Source organism: Pteropus medius, unplaced genomic scaffold (assembly GCF_902729225.1).
Source record: "Pteropus medius unplaced genomic scaffold, Ma_sr-lr_union100, whole genome shotgun sequence".
NCBI classification, from domain to species: Eukaryota; Metazoa; Chordata; class Mammalia; order Chiroptera; family Pteropodidae; genus Pteropus; species Pteropus medius.
Genome location: NW_024351073.1, coordinates 3,767,633 through 3,791,858, shown reverse-complemented (window position 1 = coordinate 3,791,858; position 24,226 = coordinate 3,767,633). Strand labels below are relative to the sequence as shown.

Sequence of the window (24,226 nt, the reverse complement as noted above, 5' to 3'; positions counted from 1 at the left end):
TGCTGTATCCTTGAAATCTTTTAAAAGGTTTATATCTAAATAAATATAAATACAGCAGAAGAGATCAGAATCAATAATACTGACTGCTTTAGACCTATTATTATTAGGGGAAGAAGAGAAAGTGAAATGACATGTGGCTACTTCCCAGGGTGAACAAGCTTAAGTATCTTTAGCACTTACCTCCATTTTTTCTTCTAATTCATGAAGGAATTCACCATCTGCAGCTATTGAAGAAATAGCAGTGGAACTTTTGGCACTAAGAATAGCTCGAGCAATGTACTCTAGTCGCTGCTGAAGTGAAATTTCTGTGCTGGGGGAAAAACACTTACTTTTATTTATAGGAAATAAATAAAGAGCGAAGATACAAGTATTTCAATTATGATGTACTATTTTATACCAAATGAACATAAAAGGTTATCTGAAACTTGAAAAAATTATTGGAGGATTTCTAATAAAAGAGATCCACAATTAAAGGAAACAGATAAAGAGATACTTATGCTTGTGTCCAAAAAAGTAACTTCCAATGAAAATTTTAGTTCAGAATATTAAAACTTAGTATCTTCTAAAATTATATTAAGGACAACATTCTTTATTGCTCCTCATACTCTTCACATCTCTGCCTTAATATGACCAATACTACATTTCATATTCCAGAGAGCCACTAGAACAACCACTTAAAAACAAAAATCAGATGTCACGTCCTTTCTCAAAACCCTCCAATAGCTTTCCACCTACCCTTCCAACCTCATCTCCTTCCACTTGCTCCCAGGCTCATTGGCTCTAACCCTACTGGCTTTGTATCCCAAACATGATAAACTTATATTTGATGCAGTGTCTGTGCATAAACTACTGTTCCTTGTGCTTGGACCACTTTCCCTCCATTTCTTTACACAGTTGCTTATTCTTGTCATTTGAGTCTCAATTTTAATGACAGTTTTTCTGAGCATCCTAGCTAAAGAAGATGCCCAACTCCTAAGCGCTTTCTACTATATTATTGTATTTATAGAAGCTGCACTTATTTGTTTACGGTCTTTAACCCACTAGGATGAGAGGTCCTTGGAAGTGGGGATGGTGTCTGTCTTGCCCACTACTCTTTCTTGCATGTCTTCAACATCACTGGTGCTCAAAATCGATTTGCTGGTGAACTGACCGATGGGTGTCAGAAAGTTCCAAGTATGTATCCACCTCACTGTCAACAGCTTCAGCTCCTTCGAATCCCCTAACTCTATCAGACCTGGCTTTCACATTATAAAGCACTTTGGCATTAAAAACAAACTAACACATTTAGTTGTTAGCAACCTCTCAGATCAACAAGTATTAAATGTAATGTTTTTTGAGATTAACAACAGATTTATTAGTGAACATCTGAGATACCAGAAGTAAATGGTATAATATTTTTAAATTTTAGCAGGTAAATATTTTAAATCTAGAAACTGATACCCAGTCGAAATTACATTCAGTTTTGAGGGTAAAAAAGACTTTTTTTTTTTTTTGGATATTGATGAATTCAGAAAGCTTATTATTTTGTATATGTTTCCAACAAAGGTTACTGGAGGATATACTTTACTAATCCAAAGTAACTATGCACATGTGTGCACACACATACATACACACATACAGCATGCTTTCCCCATGCTAACACACTCATCCAAAAATCAAAACTAAAACTGAATAAAATCTAAGATCCAGCAAACAAAATCCAAGATCAGGAAGGTGTTTATGACAGACATGTGCAGCTAGCTATCAGCATATCTGGGGATGAGGGAAGAGGAATGTTAAGATATTACATGAGTTTGCTCTAAATTTAGTGGTAACCATCATAACTTGTATGAAGAAAATTTCTATACCAAAAAAAGACAGAAAAATCTGTCAATGTAACCAGAGAGAGGAAGAGTGGGGGCAAGGGGAACAATAAGAAAGTATAGGATAAAAGGTGGCAAGTTCATATATAGTGGTAATTAAAATATTTAAAAGAGAAAACACGTGATGTATTAAAAAAAGATCCAGCTGCACAATGTTAACAAGAGACACAACACACTGAAAATAAACTTTAGAAATACAGGGGCATAAGAGAATGTATCAGGCAATGGTGAGAAAAGAAAGTTCATGTGCCACCTTTAATAGTGAACATAGAAAGTAATACAGAAAACTGAAATTTTATCAGGTGAAGGATATGTCATAAATGATATAATTCACCATGATATGAATCTTGATTCTTTATATTAATGACTGAATCTTTATATTAACATAAACTTTACATTAATCTTAAATTTATAGTATTAATATGCCCTTTATATTAATAACTCAAGTGTGTTTTGCTCATCATATCAAAAAGTGAAGAACTTGGTAAAAGTGTGCGTGGATAGCAGAAACGTGGCTGGAGGGCTCCAGACTGGGGCTTCTGGGGAAGAGGAGTGACCTGAGCCCACACCTTGTATAGTACTTTCCTCCCTATGCAGTGGACTAGTGAGAGTGGTCACATTTTTTTCCAGTGTTGATATCATTCTTCAATGATGGGGAATCAAGTTATAAATAAATTGACTTGAACACACTTGAATCTCATTACCATGTGCTCTCCTTTCTGCCACTACTAGCCTATTATTCTAATCAAAGAAATATTGATGCCATCAAAATTGCCTTTGAAAAACAAATAACCCTCCCTGATTATGATTTAGTCCTTCCTGTAGATAAATGTAACTTTTGACATCCCAATTAATTCCAATATGAATCAGAAAAAAACTGGCTTTCTTTTACTTTTAGAGAGCCTTAAACTGTCCTTCTGTATAGCTATGAGAAAACAAAAGGAAAAAAGAATGAACTCCTTTCTCCATTCTATCTTTCAAAGTACAAATGTGTATGATAGTTAATGAGCACTGACCATCTTGTAAGGTTATATAAAGGACTGTACATTTTTAGGAGCCCTGTTTCTTAAAGGTTTTCCTTTCTTTTCCCTCTCATCTCTAAAAAAACCCTCTTGAACCAAACATTTTAAAAGTAACACTTATTTCCAAATTATTTAAAATAGAACATTCTATAGCTGCCAATTTATATACGCAAAAACAATATAGTGAGAAAGACAGTAACTAATAGTTGGAAAAACAATTTATTGTGGAAAGAAATGGTTAAGTTGAGAGCAAAAGAGTGGATAGACAGGGTATTTCACATGAAGAGAAAATTAGGGTGTGTGTATGTGTGAAATAAATATGGATAATGAGTATTCTTAAAAGTTAGAGAATTTCTGAATATTTTGTAACAAGAATTTAATGATTGTTATAACAAAGAAAAAGGTTAATAAACAGTCAAGGAAGGGCAATTTAGAGCCACTCTAAGTTTCTGAACAATAAGTAGTGTGATAAAAATGGCTTACAAAAATTTGTATGGTAATGGTATCTATGACTATCAAAAACAAATGACAGGAGTAAATTCAGAAATGAGATAGTAGTGAAGGCCTGGATAAGAGCACAATCCATGTCCTTCCAGCAGAACACAGTATATAAAAGGTACTCAGACACTGGATAAAGAAATGAATTATATAACCTTAAGATACAGAACTACAGTGAATTCTTCAATATTTAATAATGCTGTTAATTCTTAATTATACACACTATGAATTAACCGAGGCCTTTACTACTTTAAATTTCTTTCCTTTCCTTTTATTAAAGCAAAACCAAAGAAATTAAAGTCACATATATATGTGATCTTCTGTAAGGAGAACTTATAAAAATCAAATAACTATTATGACCAAAAAGGGCAAAATACCAAAAAAGTCTTGAGTCCACATACACAATAAATACACCTGCGTCAGTGAGCTGTGTGAATGTGCATGTGCACACACATACTCACACTTGCTATTAGCCATATCTGGACTCTTTAAGCAATCATTCTGATTAACTTCATTTAATAATAGTTCTGCCTCAGCAACCTTCTCTTCCTTACTTAACCACTCTCCAGTATTTAGAAATAGCGCCTGTATTATTTTGGCAACGAAAATTTCAAATGAAAATAAAGGGTCAAATTAATTATCTGTCCAAGATTTTATTAAATTGTCTTTTGATATGATAATCTAATTAGAATTTCCAATGCTTTCTTTAATAGGGTTCTTAATCCTCTAAGACCTTTCAGTAATTTAAACCAATGTCAAGTAGGGAAAAGTAGTCTGGAATAGTAGAACATTTAAAATTAAAAAGCCTTTGAGAGGTAGTTTTTGTTCTTTTAAATAAGAACAGTAATTAGTTGCCTTAGTAGGGAGAATTTAAAGACATACTTTAGAGGAAAGGATTTAGAAGACAGTTTGACTAGAGACAGTCTTAGGTATTCTTTTAGTATCTCTTACATACTATTAAAAACAAAACAAAGGAAAAAAAGAAAACTGTAAACTTTAGGTAAATATAAGTAAAAGCATAAAAATTCTACATATATATAATCTGAATGAGGTTTTATTTAAATTCTGAAATCTGAATGTACCTAGATGTAGCTAGGTTATCAATCATTCTTCATAGTGAGGCTGTTATGCCATACCTATGCATGTCAGCCAGTTTGGACAGGACACGAGCAGCATTACTGAAACTTCTGTTCTTCTCATAGTACCTCCAGAGTAAATCCATATAGCGCACTTTGTTTTGATCAACTTTGGCCATTCGGACTAGATGTGGTTCCAGAAATGGAGAAGCAATCTGGAAATTGTACAGTTCATCAGAAACATTTTCTCACCACCTACTTGCTCTTTACATAGTAAATATAACATTTTAAAGATAAAGGTAGGTGTGCCTTGTTTTATGAATACATAAGCAATATTATAATCCAATAATAGATAAAAGAGAGGGCAATTTTTCTCATTATAAATGACTGTGTTACCACAGTTAATGAAAGAGTTGCTACAACAGTTGCATTAGGGTACTAAAAATAATTTATTATAATCCAATTAGAAATCTTTTAATAAACTCTAAGAACATAGTTATTGATTCCTAGACTGAGCTCCACAGCATCCTTGAAATTATCAAATGCCATGCATTCATTTTATAGACTCAGAGACACTGAGGCTTAGGGTAGTGAAGAGATGTGTGAGGTCACATAGTGACTTAATGGTAGAGCTAAAACGAAGTTCAGGTCTCCTAATTCATAATCCAGTGACTCCTACTCCACAATATAAACTATCCCAATCAGGTGATGAATAACTAGAAAAGTAGCACAATGGTCCACTTTGTCCACCAGGAAAAGATATTATATTACTTATATAAAATAACAATATTGCAATGAAAAACCATCTTTTTACCTGTAGCAGTTTGTCTGCAAGGTCAGCTTGTATTAGCCAATTATAAAGGGCAATACTAAAGAGTTCATCTTTGGATCGTTGAGACAATTTAAGCATTTGTTCAAACTAAAATAAAGAAAACGGTAAAAATTAGCCAGTTAAAGGCTCTGTTTCTAGACATCATAAATTCTTAGCCTTATAAATCCCTAGTAAGAAATCAAGAATCCTTAAGTGGTAAGTTCTAAGTGCTCCTACTTTCCCCAAGATGATGATGATGTTAACAAGAGCACAGAGAGCTTCTAAATACAATGTATTTTCAGAATGAAAATATGCTATGTCCCTTACGTGATGTCCTGCCTCTTCATTACTCAGCATATTGGGATCAGAAGACAACACGGGAGGCCCAGGTTTTTTGGGTACACTGGGAGACTGAGGAGCAGCCTTACTCTGATTCACCAGTTCTTGAAGTGTATCTGTAATACACTTGTAACTGTTTAATCTGAAAAAGAATGGGAAAGGAGCAATTACATTAATTAGACAGCAACTGATTTATCTGATTTTAAATACACACAAATATTTAAAGATAATTTTTTGAGAATAAATATATGTACATATTTGGTTTTAAAAATGACAATTGGGGGATCGTTTCATAAACTATATAAATGTCTAACCAATGTACGATATACTCGAAACTAATAATAAAATAAATACTAAAGAAATAAAAATAAAAAATAAAAATAACAGAAATTACATACTTTTCAATAGGTTTGAGAAGCATTTGGTTAACCATAAAAAGGTAAAGTCACAAAAATGACTGTATTAACAAAAACCGTGTCTTAGGTTATATGTTTCCTGTATGGACAGACATTTTTCCTTTAACAGTCTCTACTAATTTGTGAATATTTAAAAATCATCCTTTAAAATAAAACACTAATCTTCACCTAGAAATTGGGGGGAAAGAGAAGGAAACAAGTTTTGTTTCCAAGTTATCTCATTTAAAATTGACATTAATAGTCTCAGAAAAACCACAGAAGCAAGTTCAAAAACATTTTTAAGTTCTCAAGAATTTTCACCAGACTGAAATTTTATCCCTAGGCAAGGAATTATAATGCTGATTCAGGCCTCTGATAAAACAAGTCATTTTAAACTGAAAACATAATTCGATTCTATAAGGGTTATACTTGAAAAATTATTTCCATAATACTAGGCAATCAAACTTTACACAAAGAAAAGTCTCTATTCATAAAGTTGACAGTCTACTAAGGTAATAATACTCACCTTTCTTGGAAAGCCTGAAGTCCCACCATATCTTCTTCTGGTTCTCCATGTTTATAGAAATGAAGTCCAAGACCCTGAGGATCTTTTTTCTCTGCAGCAGTAAGAGAGAGCTCCACCACACCCTCATAAAAACGCACTAAGGGGAAAGAAAAAGGACAAAGACTTAAAGCTTATTATTAAGCTAGATACATTTTTCTTTAGCTGGCTTATAAAAATAATGATCAATATTACTGTTTCTACTGTATATTAGTTACCCTGATAACAATATCATATAACATATTTCTGATGATTCTACCAAAGAACAAGGTCCTAACATGCCTAAAAGGCAGCTATTAAATCTATTTTCTTCATTGGGAAAAAATTTTTGTATTTAAAACAACAAACAGAAGGGTTTCAGCTCCTTGTTGAAAAAAACCTTGGGATTCAAAACAATACCTCTGCTAACAGTTATTACTTTTATATTATGTTAGATATAATTTAGAGTTATTTTAAAGAGAGCAGGTAGGTAATATTTTAGAGTTAATAAAAAAAATTTCAAGCATCTTAAAATTAAATGCAACACAGAAAGCAATCAAATACAAATAGTAGTTTAACTGGACAAGGACTGAAACATCAATGTTGAAGTTATATATTTGAAGACATAAAAAGCATCACAGCTTTTGCAGGGGCCAGTACAGTCATCACAACTAAAACACAAGGAATGAATTTCCTAAGTTGAAGGAAGATTTGCCTCTGCAAAGGTGAAGGAAGATTTGCCTCTGCGAAGAGGCTCTTCATCACTAACTTTAGTCACACAGTAATTCGTCTCCTTATTTAAGAAGATATAAGAACATTTTGTTTCTCACCCTGTCTGTACTGAGCACAAACATTCGAAAGATCAACTTGATTGCTGATTTTTTGATACTCCTTTAAGGATTCCCTTAACATTCTTTCCTTTTCAATCTTATTTTGAACTTGCCGAGAACGCTGGAGAAGCTCATTTGCCTAGAAGTAGAGAAGACAAGAACTTAAAAAGATATAAAATCAAGCATACGGATGATGCTATCAATATAAGTTTTAGTCTATGTCTAAATTTATGTCTGGTTAATTATAATCAATAATAAAAACAACACTACAAACTTACTTCTTCTTAATTTTAGGCAGAAAAGTTTTTGACCAAAAAATCCTAGCTATTCTTAATTCCTCTCACAAATATGTTAAGCAAGATAGCTTCTGACTGGTAAATCTCTTGCCTAGTCAATACATTACTGGTCAGCAGGCAGTCCATGTGATACTGATTTTTTAAAATTTTTCCACCTGTAGGAAAGGATCAATAAAAATTGCCCAATTAACTCTAATTTATTATAGACTTACTTTAGGTTTTAGTGATTTTCCTTACTTTCTAAGGAAAGACATATTTAAGCATCGTCTTTTTAAATATGGCCTAGAAATACTATCAAAGATTCTTTATGAAAACCTTAAATATATATGTATTTTGAGAAATCATGTGTTCCAACCCAATTCTTACAAAGAATAGGATTCTGAGGCTAGGAGAAGTTAAGAAATCTATCAAGGTCCTATATTAAGTAAAACATGGTTCCTGATTCCAATTCTAGTGTGCTGTTCATCATACCACAAAACCTCCTGTAAGAAACACTGAAATAGGTAACAAAGCATCATACCTTAGAACAAACTGCATCATCAGTACTATACAGAAGCGGACAGATATCCTGTAAGTGTAAACTAATGCCATCAACAGCAGCATTATCTCTGATGTAGCAGTTGATAAGAGAAGCAATTAATGCCCCAGTCAGTTCTTTGTCCCGGATTACCAGATCTTTAAAGGTGGTGATTTTCAACTGCTCTTGAAATTCCTAGGAGTATAAAAGAGAATCTTTCCTTCTATTGAATATATAGAAATATCATATTTCCGCAAAAAATTTTTAATATAACCAAAACATTAATACTTTATAATTAGAAAGAGAAAATATACTAAAACTATACAAACTAATACATTTTTTAAAACTTTCACAGAATCATACAGAACTGGAAAAGAAGCTACAGTATGTCCAGTCCAAAGCTATCACTTTACAAATGAGGAAAGTAAAGCCCAGGCAGAGCCAAAATTAGAGCCAGGTCTTGATTTCAGTTATAACCAGGAAAGAACAATTATTTAGCTACATCGAAAAAAATCTTGGGCTTATATTTCTTTTTCCTAAATAATGTCAGTTCTGTTACTCGGGGCCTCCTAATGTTAAAGTTTAATTTCATTTTGAACAAATCTCCTTGTTAAATTGAGTTCTAAATTACTGAGGTGATTAAAACTAGAGTAAAACATTCTGTTTAGTGATTTGATTATTTTTTCTAAATTTCAGCAAATATATAATTGTTCAAATTTTTGAACTAATATTTAATTTGCATTCCTTGAGCACAAAATTTGTGATGCAAGGAATGAAGCTTTGAAGATGGGTCACAAAAAAGATGCACAGGCTAAAATTTTACCTAAATTTATGTTTATTACCCCATAACATTTATTCTACCTGGCATGAAAAAGTTTTCATAATTAAACATATGAGGTCGTATTTTTTTTTTTTTAAGTATGTATTTCAAAGAAATAAAACCACTAACAAAACAACTCTTTGGACATTATTGAAAAGAACTAAGGAAATGCCTTTTAACTTTGAAAATTGTACTTAAAAGTCAAGAATTAAACATTTCAGGGTAACCAAATAGCACTAAGGGAAAATTATGTTTTATAGAATTGCAGTTAATATAGAAGATGTCAGATTTAGAAAATTACCATTCGGTAATTCTAAATGAAATAACTCATTCAATGATCATCAATGGATGATGAAAGTCTGATGGAGAATTTCACAATGGCAGGACTGGATTTACCATTTGAATCTAGCAATCAATTTTAGTATCACTAAAGGTGGGACAATCAAACCTTTTGTGTCACCTAATATAGTATGACACACAAACTACTACCTATGAAATATTTTAATTCTTCCTTAAATAAATGGACTTGAACTTCAAGCAAGCTTCTGTAGATTTAAACCCCATTTTACAAAAATGCAGGAAATAAAGGAACAAGTTTACTGCAAGGAAGGTAAAGACAACCTCAAAATGTTGGGCATTCCACAAGGTTGATGACCCAATGTCTACAAGGCAATAGCAAGGAAATAAAAGAGAAAACTACTCTAAACTGAAAGAGATTTAAGAGAATCAAATTCAATAAGTGAAACAATTCTTTAGATTGTGATATGAATGAACCAATCTGTCCTAAAAAGCTATTTTTAGGACAATCAGAGAAATTCATTATTTTAGATGCTACCAAAGAATTACTGTTAATGCTGCTGAGTGTAATAATGACGTTATTCAGAGAAATGTCTATCTTTTTTAAGACATACATACTAAAGTATGTAGGAGTGCAATGATGTGATATCTGGATCTACTTTAAAATAATTCAGTAAAGAAAAAAAGATAGATTAAGCAAAGTTGGTAAAAAATTGAAATGTTGAAGACAAATATATATGGGGACTAGTTGTAGTACTGGCTCTATTTTTGTGTATGTTTAGAAATGTTCACAATTAATAGGAAGAAATACATTTGCCCCAAATAACTTGTCTAATATTTAGATGAATGCAAATTATCATTTTCATTAAAAAGGATTCAAATGAGAACTGCAAGATAAACAAGAAACATTTATTTCCCACATGGTAAACATCTTTCTTTAAAGTAGGAATGTTGAATTAAGATTTGTGAACTTAAAATCACATGCAAAAATTTTGTGGTTTTGTTTGTATGCATTCTTTGAGGGTGGGGAAAGACAGTTTGATCAGTTTCCCAAAGGGATCTGTGGCCCAAATAAAGGTTACAATCTACTGTTTTAAAAAAATATTTTTAGTAAAGTAAGATTTCATTCACATGCCTTCTAAAGTTCTCATGTACTATAAAAAGTTGTGGCTCCGACAAAGTGAATCCCTCGATCTTTAGTGTAATCTTTCTATAACATACTAACTTTACCATGACTTAAGTGCTTCCCAAAATAATCCCCTCCTAAATTGATGTGTAAGATTAAAGCTCACACAAAATAAAACAAACTAAGCATAGTATTAACAGTATGAACTTAAGGAGAAAAAAAAATCCTACCTTCTGAAGTTCTCCTACAATGACAGTGAATTGATGTTCACAAAGAAGTTTCCATAAAGCCAGAGCCTGGTATGATTTTCGAACCAATTGCTGGATTGCCTGAAGTGAAATCTTTTCACTCAGTTGAGCCTCTAATTGCAAAATACAATTAATAAAGTTTTATAAAGTGACATAGGTTATTCTATTGCAAGTAAAACAATAATTTATCTCAAATAAAAACTACTAGTTAAGGTTGAATTCCTCATTGTTCTCTCTCCCATCACAGGCAACCATGATCATGAGTTGTTGAATTTGTGTTTTTATCTGCTCATCACACACACACACACACACACAGTGTACATTGTGTGTGTACACATAAACAATAAAAATATTTGTTTTTAAACAATATACACCATTGCTTTTTATATTTAATTATATTTTTGCGGGCTACCCATATTGATAAATATAAACCTAGTACATTTATTTTGATTGCTTAGTGTTCATTATGTAAGTATACTACAATTAGGTCCATTGTCCACCTAAAGAACATTTATATTTTTTTCGGTTTTCCTACTGAAACAATGAATATCCTTAAAAAAGATCTCCTGGAAAGTGCAGTTAAGTCTCTCTAGGACCGAGTTTCTTAAACCCTAGATTAAGATGCTCTGATGAATCATAAAATCAATTCGGTCAGCTTTTATTTTTCTTAAAGAAGAAATAAAATAGAATAAAAAAATAAATATTAGAGTATAACACAGGTATAGTTATTTTCTAAAATTTTATTTTAGTTGTGTGTGCATGCTTTTAAACATGTGTTATAATATAAAATGTATTTCTTATTGTGGGGAAAAAAATGTCTGATAAAGACTGTTCTAGGTTATATACCTAGAAGTGAAACTGCTGGCTTTGGTATATATGCATCCTCAGCTTTCACTAGATATGACCAAACTGCTCTATAAAATGGTCATTTCAGCGTATACTGCCAGCAATTTGAATGCTCCCATTTGTATAATTCCTTACAACTAATGCTTGGTATTGTCAGGCTTAAGGCCTTACTGAAGTACCATTAGCAGTACTGAAGAATTTACAAAATGGTAACAGAAAACTAGAGCCAGCAGGAAGAAAGTACCTTGGGATCAAAGTAAATGACTGAGCCTTAATTAGCCAAGTTCTATCAGCCAGAATAACTGCCTCAAAAAATAGAAGACAAAAGACTTTAAAAAATTAAATGACAGGCAAAATTTAACCAATAATTTATTATTCCAGTTCATATCTGGAATGATTGATTATATGAACTTTTTAGTTCCTTTACTCTTTCCTTAGTTATTATTTATAATAGCAAAAATACAACCAAAAACTTGATTCACATTTTTAACTCTATAGATGTGTCACTCATCATTAGTAAAATGCAAACTAGACCACAAGATACCACTTCATACCCATTATAATGGATTAAAAAAAAAAAAAACTGAAAAATAACTGGTGATGTAGAGAAATTGGAACCATTTGTGAATTACTGGTAGAAATGTAAAATGGTGCAACTGGTATGAAAAACAATATGTCATTTTCTCAAAAATTTAAGAATCAAATTACCATGTAATCCAGCAATTTCACTTCTGGGTATATAACAAAAGAATTGAAAGCAGGGACTCAAATTTATAATTGTATACCATGTTCATAGCAAGACTATTCACAATAGCCAAAAGGTGGAACCAATCCCAGTGTCTACTAGGATGAATGGAAAAACAAAATGTGGCATATATACATAATGGAATATTAATCAGTCTTAATAAAGCAATTCCAACATGCACAAATAAACTTTGAAGACATTATGCTGAATAAACTAAGCCAATTACAAAAAGACAAATACTGTATGATTTCACTTACAGGAGGTAACTGCAGAAGTAAAATTCAGACACAGAAAAAAAAAAAGAACGGCGAGTGTTAGGGTCTGGGGGCAGAATAAAAAGGGGAGTTAACACTTAATGGATACAGAGTTTCAGTTTGGGAAGATGGGAAAAGTTCTACAGATAGTGTTAATGTTTGCAAAATATGAAAGTACTAAATACCACTGAAATGTACACTTAAAAACAGTTAAAATGGTAAATTTTATGTTATGCATATTTTATAATTAAAAACTCATTTAAAAAGGTGTATATCATGTTTTCTGATTGAGGAAGGGAAAAAATGTATAGGCTAAAAGTTATGGAAATACATGACATCCATATTGTTCTACTTTTCCCAATCACAGTGATGATATTTTAATAAAAACATTTGTTACCACAAACTGATCTTATTAAGATGTTCATTGTTTTCTGTTCAACTAATAAAACTCTTTTCTAGGGTCATGTACATTTAACTGATCGGAAGCAATAACTTACCATGAAACTTCCTCTGCAGCTCCTGTTGCATTTGCTGGGTATTTCCATTTTCGGGACGCATGAATCCTATCAGCCTCTGCTGTACTTTGGCAGTAGTACTGAAACAGAAATTCCAGAAAGTGTATTTATCTTTCGCAACTTTATTAAGCTATAATTAATATGTCATACAATCCAACATTTAAAATTTACAAATTAATTTTTTAAAACATATTCATATAGGGTTGTGCAATTATCACCACAATCTAATTTTAGAACATACCCCTCCTCCCACAATTAGCAGTCAATCTCCATTTCTCCCTTTCTCCCACCTCTACCATAAGCAACTATTCATCTACTTTCTGTGTCTATAAATTTGCCTTTACTAAATATTTCATATAAATGAAATCCACTGTGGTGCCCCATTGTTGTTATAAGTCCTTTATTTCAATGTTTGCAATTTCAAGCTCTAACTGCGTATAAATTTCCCTAAGATCCGATTATTAAAGGATGCAAAGAGCCAGGTAGCAAAGAATAAACAAAATAAGCATCAAATCTCATCGGGCTGTCCCTTCCATCAGGCCCAGATTTCCTCTGGAGCTACATTAAATATTGTAGGGTGTTGATACCACTACAGTCTCCCAACTCACTTGAGAGAAACTGTACCTTACACTAAGGGAAAAATCTATCTTTTGACCTAATTTCAGCATTTTACCATATTCTGGGTCAAAACTAACCCTGTGAGCTTCACAAGGGCTTCACTTACATGACGGTCTGCTACTGAACACTGACCACAACGGCTGATAAATAAAAATATTAATTTATAAATAGAGCCAGAAAAATACCACCAAATATATTTGCTAGCTTGGAAAAGAAAAATATTAGGCAGTTGAAACCAATAGCCCTGAAATAACTAATGTCAAGAAAAATGGAAAAACTTGAAAAACAACTCCAGTTGTATTCTCACGGAGATTTGGGATTCATATTACAAGTGCTAGTTGCCATGAAAAAGGAAAAATCAGAAAATAAAAGCTCTTGCAATTAAAAATATAATGGCCAGAAAAAAATTTATCAGAGAAATTGAACAGATGCTAGTTTAAAATAGAGTAAAATGACTGAGAACATCAACTCTAGGAATTCTGCAATCTACATAACACACATAGCAAGAAAGGAAGGAAGGAGAGAAAGAAGGGAGGGAAGAAAATTATGGAAGAAAAGAGAACTAAGGCTAGATTCAGGAGAGTCAATGTGATTCTCCAAAGAGAACAGAAAAGAGGCAATGGTGCAAATAAAAAGTAATAAAAGAAATATATCAAAGTTTAAGTCTTTAGGTCTAAATGCTCATTGAACACATTTTATTCTCAATTCCCACTGAAAGAAAACATACTTAAAGACATGATGTAATTTCTGAATTTTAGTAATACAAGAAAAAAAAGCATAAAAATTTCAAAGTAAGCACAAGACACAGAGGAAAGAATATCAGAAAGGCAATGCATTTTTTTCTGCAACATTAAAATTTAAGAAGAAAATGTATCTGAAGATCTGTTCAACTGATGAACTGACAAACGAAACGACTACAAGGGAACCTTGAAAATACTACGCCAAGGGAAAGAAGTCAAAAACAAAAAGCCACATATTGTATATTTGCACTTATATAAAAGATCCAGAATATGGCAGATTCATACAGCAGACAGATTAGTGGCTGCCAGGAACTGAGAGAGGGGAGCCAGAGAGTGCTATGGACTGAATGTTTGTGTCCCGCCAAATTCATATGTTGAAGCCCTAACCCCAAAATGATATTTAGAAGTGGGGCCTTTGGGAGCTAATTAGGTTTGATGAGGTCATGAAGGTAGAGCCCTGGTGAGAGATTAATAACCCTATAAGAAGGCACCAGAGAGCTTGCTCTCTCATTTTCTTTCTGCCTTATAATGACACAGAACGAAAGCAGCCCTCTGTAAACCAGAAGTGGGTTCTCACCAGAACCTGACCATGCTGGCATCCTGATCTCAAACTTCCAGCCTCTAGAACTGTGAGAAATAAATGCTTGCTATTTAAGCCAGTCCACGGTATTTTTGTTACTCCGGCATGAACTAAGACAGGGAATGATTGCTAATGGTTACAGGGTTCCTTTTTGGTGTAATGAAAATGTTCTGAAATTAGACAGTGGTGATGACTGCATAACCTGTGACTATACTAAAAACCACTAAACTATGTATTTTATAAGGATGAATTTTATGATATGTAAATTATATCTCAGCAAAAAAGAAAAAAAAAAAGAAAAGGAAATAAATGAGTAAATAAATCCCACTTATTCTTACTTTGGATTTCCTAATGGCCCTCCTGCAAATTGGGAGTTTCTATCTAGAAATTCTTGCAAGCCTTTTAGCTCTTGTAGCACTGACTCCAGGAGTTGGGAGGGAACACTACTTTCAATCTGTAAGAAAGGAAGTATTTTCAAGTCTAAAAACAGTGTATATGTGAAAAACATGCTCTGTATACCTATAATTAAATATAAAGTTTTAATTTTGAAGTACCCTATCTTCATAAACAGTAAAGTATTTCTTACATCAATTCATACTTGGTGACCAGAACAAAGGGCTAGATACCCATATCCCTCCCCTTCTCCTCTGGTTTGATTTATATATAATTTCAGACAGTAAACACACAAATCTTAAGCAAACATCTTGTTAACTTTTTACATTTTAATAGAGTTACCACCCAGACCACAATATGGAATATTTCTAACATCGAAGAAAAGTTCCCTAATGCTCCTTTCTAGTCATTAGTCATTCTATCTCCCAGGTACTACTTTTCTTATTTTCATCAGTATAGATTTGTTTAGCCTGTTCTTGAACTTCATATAAATGGAATCATATACTGTGTTAAGTAAATCCAGGCTTATTCTTAGAAATGTGAACTTGAAAAGAGTATCAACATTGAAAAGATATTTGGTATCGTTTCATTTTAAAAAGACAAAATTTAAAATAAATTGCATTCATATTTCATATTAAAAATTTTACTACCTGAATTTATGATTAATACATACTTCTACAAAATGTTTTCTTAAAAGTACTCTAGAAAATACTCCAATGCACAGAAACTAGCACTGGGTCCACTGAGTTTTGGAGTATATAAGCAAAATATTTAAATAGTAGCTCTGAGCAATATTAAGTGTTAGGACTTTATTTAACCCTCACAAAAACCTTATGAGGGGGATATATTACTATTCTCATTTTATAGTGAGGTATCAGGCTCGAAATGTTAAGAAATTTATTCATCATTTAATAAGTGCCAGAGCTGAGACTTAACCCAACAGTTTATTGGACAAGTACACAAACATATATAAAAGAATAATCACTGCATTTGTTTATAACATTAAGAAATGTGAAATAATAAACTTATCCATTAATAACATAAACTGGTTACATACAAATAATGGAATACCATTATACAACACACTTACTGCAGTGATCTCTCTGTTGCCACTCTTGAATACTCTTTCCACAACTAAACTAGCATCCCAGATATTTCTGGAAGAGAAACATGTATTAATAATTGTGCTGTGGATGAATAAAAACACAGACAGCATTTAGTAAATTTCTTTTTAGGTGTTTATTAAAGTATAGCAATAGTTTCATTTAACATTTTACCAAGTTATCTGAAAAATACAAAAACAAGAAAAAAAAAGGAAAATGAAAATTTCCAAACCTGATATATCAAAGTTATTTCATATAATGAAAGACTGCTGAAGAAAAATCAAAAGGCTGTGGGAAATGAATTGCAAACAAGGAAGCTAATAATACAAAAATAAATTTAAAAGAGTTCTGTACCATTTCACATTTTTAAGCAAATAATTTGAATGAAAGCAAATACATCAAATCTGAGAAAAACATATACTATGTATGATAATTCACTAGATAGTATGGTAGACTGCAAAAATGACTGTTATACTTTATTCCTCCTACAGCTATCCCATTTACAATATGACTTTGATTCTTTTCTCATAATGAGGAGTCCATGTCCCACTTTTTGTATCTGGGTTGGCCTGGAGATGTTCCCCTGGCCAAGTGAATGAGGTGAAAAAGATGGTAGGCCAACTGTGAGCCCAGGCATCAAGAGAGTTTGCAAGTCTCTACTCTCTCATGAACCTTGCTATTACCAAGTGAATAACCCCTGGATAGACTGCCAGAGGATAAGTGACCATATGGAGAACAATCCAGCTGTCCCAGCAGAGGCTACTCTAGACAAGCATAGAAACATTACCGTAAACATGTGACAGTCCAGCCAAGATTGACAGAGCTCTCTTCAACCTCAGAGCTAAATGCACATGCATGGATGAGCCTAGCCAAGATCTGAACTGTCTAGCTGACTTGCAAACACATGTCACTGAGTTATAAGGTGGTTTTTTAAACACTATATATTAATATGCATAGATATATTTTGAAGATATATGTATATATATAAAACACAGGAATAAATATAGATGGTTAGATTTTAAAAAGCTGAAAGATAGAAAACAACTTTATTAATGGACAAGTGAGCTAAAACTATAAGTACAATTTAATAGGAATAAATAATGTTCCGAATTTAGAATTAAAAATATTAAACTACACAAACTAGGACAAGGTGAGCAATAGTTAATTATTCCATGAAAAACTTACCCCATGATTCGAGAAAAGTAAATGCATATACCATTGTGTTTTCCAGAGTACACAATCTCTGGTCCAGCCATACAACTCATACTTGTGGCCTGAATTGGATTTCCCAAAGCACACACTGGAGTTGACATGACAGGAGGATGTACACCTTGTACATACATAAGAAAAATACATCTTAAAATGTAACCGTAAACATTCAGAATTCTCAATAACCCATCTATTGTATCTAGACCCCTAGGTATGAATATTTATAAAAATACTGGAATAGATAATTTAATTTTCCTTGATAAGGAGAGAGTATTAGACTAGGATGGGTGCTCCCAGGTAGGTTTTCAAATGTCAGCAATGCAGGATAAAAAAAAAAAAAGCTTGCAATCATGGCTCTTTAATACTAGAAGTGAAATAGAACTAATTATACAGATCTCATGCCTGGTAATTAAATCTTGGTACCAAGATAAGGGGCTTTCCAGGTACTACACTAAAGGTGTTCCCAAGTAAAGGCATTCATGGCCAAATGCCAATACTTGTTTGAATGGCACTTCTATTAAATTATATTATTTTTAAGAGGGCAAGTTAATCTTTTTCACACTAAGCATTAAAGATAATAACTCGCAATGTTAGCTCTTCAAAAGGAATAGTAGTAGCAACCTAAAACAAAGAAAAGAGGTACCTTGAGATGGTGTTCCCAAAAAGGATGGATTTGGGTATGGACTACCACTAGGAAGAGGAGAACCTAAAAAGAAGATAAGAATATAAAGATTTGTAAAATAACTTCCCAATTTTTGAATCTCACTGAATTAAGAATTAGGGACTCATCTAACAATCCCCATATTGGAAAACACTGAGGTAGGAGTTATTATTAAATCATTACTGTCTTTCCTTAGGAATAAATAACAAATGAGTTCTGTAAATACTATCAGTTACAACTTATTTTGTTCCATAGCATCTATTAAAAACTCAATATTAATATCATCACTTTTAAGAGTCTGATATTTATAGAATTATTCACTAATACAGTAGAAGTAAATAAAATATAATAAAAAGCTTTGCCTCTTAAAATATGCTACAAAGTTTCTAAAATTCAAACTCTATTAGAAACAGTCTCATTTCAATGTTTCATACTCACTAGCATAGACAGGAGACCCCAAGATGGGACCAACATTACTTGGGGCAGGGAGAGCAGCTGGAAATCTCATCTGAGCTTCACCACCGTACCTATTTTTATGACAACAGAGACTAAGTTTGAGTTTATTCAGTGAAACTACCTTAATTAAAAGCTGGAATTGTTCAAAGTCCTATTTAGTTTTCAAAATAAATGCTTTAAACATTAGATAACTTAATGTATTGCGTTTACAGTGAAATATATACATAGATACATCATAAAATACTCATTTAGTAAATGGTGACTTGAATATAAAGAATTATGAGGGACTCCGGCAATTTCTATAGAGTCAGCAACACACAGAATTTACTTAATGAGTATATGGCACTGTAATCTTCATAATAGATTATGATAAGGCAGCATTTAAAAAATTCTTTTAAACAAATCTCATTTAAAATTCTTATTCTTAGCTAAATATTTTCTAAATAAAAATATCTGATACCAAGTTTCCATAAAGTGATTCAGAATCTCTCAATGATAATGATACACATAGAGCAGAATTGGTATAGTGTTTGAGGAAGTAAAAAAAGATAGATGAGGTAGCAACTGAGGGAGAAAGAGGTATAGAAGGAAGACTACATAGAACAGCACCCAAAGGAGACAACATAGAACAGCACCCAAAGACTACATAGAACAGCACCCAAAGGGCAACTGCATAAATTGTGCTAATCTAGCTGCTTCTATTACCATTGTAATCTTTCCAGATGTGACCTTTTTACAAATTTTAGTAACTTGCCTGTAGTCACTCAAATGTTTGGCAAGCCCTTAAACTATCTCACTGGCCAATGCAACTATTTAAAAAAGTGGACAAGAACAAAAGAAAACTGACATCTACCTGAAGAAAGCCCGAGTAGCCCAAGCAGATACCTCTCTATCACAGGCAGCAGTGGAACAAGCAAGGATAAGGCAAGTTGCACAAGCCTGGTCTTCCTGTAAAAAAAGAATATTAAACACAAACATTTATAAAGAAGTTTGTTTACTGCTGTATCCAGTGTTTAAATCTGTGCCTAGCACACAGCAGGTACTCGATAAATATTTGTCGACTGAATAAAATTAGTTGGTATGAAAAAGGAGAAATAAAGTAATATTGGTTTTAAACTTTATCATAGGCACTATTATTAAAGGATGTTCTCTTTTTATCTAGATTCTATTTTAGTTTCTGGTTTATTCTCCTAATTTTTCTCTTGTGGTCTTTTACATTTTAGAAAAATTAACAATAACTAACATTTATTGAGTCGCTGTCATGTGCCAGGTACTATTTTAAGAGTTTAGCATTTATTAATACTCACATCATATACTATTATAATGTAATGTATATTTTACATATGAGTAAACTGGAGCCCAAAGAATTCAAGTAATCTACCGTGGTAGTGGAGCTAGTGGTCTGAATCCAGAGTCTCTGTATTTAATTTTGAGCTGATATTCTTGATTTTAAACTAAGCATTCCCAGTTTTACTTTGTCAATTCTAGATATGGCTTTGAAATACTAATGTCCTCAACAATATGCCTCTAGTTTTCCCCATAAGCAAAAAGTTTTTTAAAAATCCATAAAGGTCGTTTTAATTAAAAATGCATGTCATATAACGTGAACATCAAACTTTTATTCGTACACTTTAATAAGACTTTATCAACAACAGAGAATAAAAATGTGAGTTTACCATAAGCCTTACAGTGTATCAATACTGCTCTCAAATATCAGTACACATATAGCGATGAACGTAAAGAAAGTTGGTAAGATTAGCTATCATTCCCATTGTTCATTGTTTAAATTATCACATTAAAAAAAGTATAAATAATTACCTGATGTAATTTAAAGAATCTTTCAATCTCTTCTCCATCTCCACCCACATTACTCACAAGCAGATGCCTCAGTTGATCTACAGGTCTAAGTTTATGAAACATAAGACTCCCCTAAGAAGTTAAAAATAAAAGAACTTGAATAACAGACTTACCAAGTCTGGCTGGTAGCAAGTGACACTGATATCTCATTTATTAAAATTAATGAAAAAAATAATAATTTCAAGAATACAAAGTAAACTGGTCAAAAAGAGCATTTACATTTCAACTCCCATCTATATATTCCACCTATATATCCATCAAGAAAATTTAATAAGAAAACACTGCTCTATCAGTCAGACACAAATGAGAGTAGCATAGCATGTGCTATTATCATGAATAAGAGAAAGGTATATAAAATTTTATGTCTAAAGAACTTTAAAAATTTTTTTTGGTGGGAATGTTTTCTTATTAAATATAGTTCTGATATAGGCTCAAGTAAATACTAAAATTTAAGCTATGATAAAGGCTGTCCCTCAAATCAGAAGATTATAGTTAGATTATCTATTAATCACACTGGCACAAGTATGTTCATTTAGGAAAAAAATGAAGCTGGATCCTTACTCATACCTTACATCAGGATAAATTCTAAACAGATCAAAGATTTAAAGGACAAAATAAAACTACAATAGTGCTAAAAGAAACTATGGGTGAATTCTTCTATGAACTTCAAAGAAAATTCAAATACTTATAAATTTAAAAAAATCTCAATAGATAAAATCAAATGACGAATTTTGAAAAATATGAAACAAATCACAAAAAGTTAGTTCCCTTGACACACAAAGAGCTTCTATAAAGTAAATAAAAAGATAAATCAATAGAAAAGTAGGCATAAAATAGAAAAAGATCATTCACAGAAAAGTAAACTCTTAAAAAGACAGTCTCACTCTTAATAAGATGGCACACTGTACTTGTTGACAGGACTATAAAAAAATAGGCACTCAACATCACTGCTAGTGAATGTATGTATGTATACAGGGAAATCTAGCAAAATCTATCAAAATTATAAACATGTATACATATAAACATGTAAACATATAAACATATATACATGCAAAATGATATACGCACAAGGTTGTAGCATTACTTTTAATGGCAGAAGATAATCCATTAACAAGGGCCTAGTGAAATACAGTAAAACCATACAAAAGAATACCTTTTAAAAATAAAATGGAATGGGTAAATTCTTTATATAATGATAAGAGTGCTACAACATATTTTTGAAATATAGAAAGCAAAGTATAGAACAGTGTATATAATTTGCTACCACTTGTTTAGAGGTATATTTCTATTGTGTGTAGATCTGTAACATCTCCCTGAAAGGATACAAAGACACTGGTGTCTGTAGGGAAGGGACCTAAAGGGAGATTTTACTCTGTATACCCCTTGTTATACCATTTGAATTTGTCAGTGCATAATTATTCAAAAAATAAATATTGAGAAAAATTTTTAAATAATTTAAGTGAGAACAAATAAAACTTATTTTATGCAGTTGAACACTGGTGATAGAAATGCTACTTTAGAAAAAGTATAACGCTTTAACAGAGCTAGTTCCTTTTGTTGTATTTCTGGGAATTTACAAACTCTTAAGACTATTTTAAGAGTAAACATTGCTAGGTACATAAGTAAATGACTCTACTAAGCAACTATTGCAGAATATAAAATCATTAAATATTGCTTCTCTTCTTGTCTCCACATTAACAGAATGTGTACATACCTGTGCTGAGAGGAGAACAAATTTCTTTGGAGGCAACATGTGTTGCTGTACAACAACTGGTGAGTCAGTTATTGGAATATGATCCTTATTTAAGGGTGTAATTATTTTGTCTACTTTCAATTCATCTATTGCAGAAAGAGCCCAGGAATGACCATCAACACGGGTCGTCATCTATGTTAAATAAATTTTTTATATTAATATTATTAAAGTCATGTACAGTAAAAAGGAAAAATACAGATTTAATCTCTAAGTAAATATAGAATTTAACAAATAATACAATAACATATTCTCAAAGTCTATTTAATTTTCTACTAATTCTTTTAATCAGGCATCTATGATAATAATCATTCCATATTAGAGGAGAAAGGCAAATTTTCCCTAAGATAAACTGTAAACAGTATTTACTAGAATTATAATTCGATCTATAACTAAAGACTACCTTCTACCATCTTTCTAGGACAAATTGCTCTATACTGGTTGGTTCAGTACTTACATTTTGCTGACATAGATTTTTGTGCTTTTCTGAAGTTATGTTTGCATTCTAAGCTAAGATACGCCTTTAAAAAAGTATCTCAATCTCCTAAAATACTTTTCTTGTAAAAAATTTCCAGAATTCAAAAATGTCAAAAGTAAAGATCCCCATGCCCAATACATAGATTCAACCATTGTTAGCATTTTGCCATATTTGCTTTCTGTTTATTTTTTTCTTTTACTGAACCATCTGAAAGTTATGAACCTGATATGTCACTGCTACTTTTGCATGCATCTCTTAAAAGTAAGGATGTTTTCTTATATAACCATGATACTATTATAATGCTTAAGAATATTAACAATTCTCTAATATAATCGAATGTCCAGCCAATATAGAATTTCCTTGTTGTCCCAGTGTCTTTTAGAACTGTTTTTGGAAGACTAAAATTTAGTCAGAGTTCATTCACTACATTTATATTTGGTGGTTTTTTTTTTAATTCCATATTTGAGAACTTAAGCATTATACAAATGAAATATGATGTATAGTATTTGCTTTTTAAAAAAGTTAACATTTATTGAGTGCTTCCTATGTGCCAGACAGTGCTCTGAGTGATATACAAACTCGTTTAATTCCGCCACAACTCCATAGAGGTAGGTACTATAATAGACAAGGAAATCGAAGGCCAGAGACATTTTAAGTCCTTTGAGCCACAGATTCGAGGAAATGGAGCCAGAATTCAAACCTGTGCCCCCTAGCACTAGACTCCCATCAGGACAGGGTTTATAACTCCTCACAATCTATCATAGCATGAGACACATACACATGCTCAGTAAAGTTCAAAGAATAAAGAATTTGAGAAAGGTGCGCCTTGACTCCATATCTATCTCCTGCCCCTTCTCCAGCAACTTGGGCCATGTCGGAAACTTGGAAAAGCTTTTTCAAACCATGTGTCCATCCCTGGGGGTTGGGTTTTTTTTCCCATCTTTTCCCACTCCCCCTAATTAGAAGGGCTTAAGTTGGAGAATAACCAGGAAGCAGCCAGTAACAGCTGGACTCGAGATGCCTTTAAAAAGATGGTTCCAAAGAAAGAATATTAGACATTCACACCCTAGTTGGGGTTGGTTCATCTGGTTTGATCAGCAGCCTCTAGGGGGCAGGCAGCATGGACTATGCTAGGGCATCTAGGAGAATAAATGGGGGCGGGATAGGGGACACCAAAGGGAGGAGAGACAGCCTCTCCTGGCCATACCCTTGAGGGTGCTGCCCTCCCCTTAGGTCCTTGTGGACTGGGATGGGCAACCCAGATACGGGATTGGGCTAGGACAGGCTGGGGCCACACCCCCCACCTAGAACCTCCACACTGACTTCATGGAGTACGTGGTAGT

The 24,226-nt window shown here is 32.6% G+C and overlaps 1 protein-coding gene across 1 annotated transcript in view; it reads right to left on the bottom strand.

Annotated features, from left to right (window-relative positions):
• The window catches only part of NUP155 (nucleoporin 155), a 51,382-nt gene that overhangs the window by 6,493 nt on the left and 20,663 nt on the right, over positions 1 to 24,226 (bottom strand). Inside the window, exons 13-29 of the mRNA XM_039842638.1 lie at positions 22,370 to 22,540; positions 20,617 to 20,727; positions 19,652 to 19,746; positions 18,781 to 18,869; positions 18,325 to 18,387; positions 17,658 to 17,802; positions 16,460 to 16,526; positions 15,315 to 15,430; positions 13,021 to 13,118; positions 10,661 to 10,791; positions 8,191 to 8,382; positions 7,375 to 7,513; positions 6,530 to 6,665; positions 5,597 to 5,750; positions 5,273 to 5,377; positions 4,519 to 4,673; positions 181 to 310 (exon numbers count right to left, since the gene is read on the bottom strand). Coding sequence (XP_039698572.1) covers positions 181 to 310; positions 4,519 to 4,673; positions 5,273 to 5,377; positions 5,597 to 5,750; positions 6,530 to 6,665; positions 7,375 to 7,513; positions 8,191 to 8,382; positions 10,661 to 10,791; positions 13,021 to 13,118; positions 15,315 to 15,430; positions 16,460 to 16,526; positions 17,658 to 17,802; positions 18,325 to 18,387; positions 18,781 to 18,869; positions 19,652 to 19,746; positions 20,617 to 20,727; positions 22,370 to 22,540 — 2,097 coding nt within the window. The remainder of the gene's footprint in view (positions 1 to 180; positions 311 to 4,518; positions 4,674 to 5,272; positions 5,378 to 5,596; positions 5,751 to 6,529; positions 6,666 to 7,374; positions 7,514 to 8,190; positions 8,383 to 10,660; positions 10,792 to 13,020; positions 13,119 to 15,314; positions 15,431 to 16,459; positions 16,527 to 17,657; positions 17,803 to 18,324; positions 18,388 to 18,780; positions 18,870 to 19,651; positions 19,747 to 20,616; positions 20,728 to 22,369; positions 22,541 to 24,226) is intronic.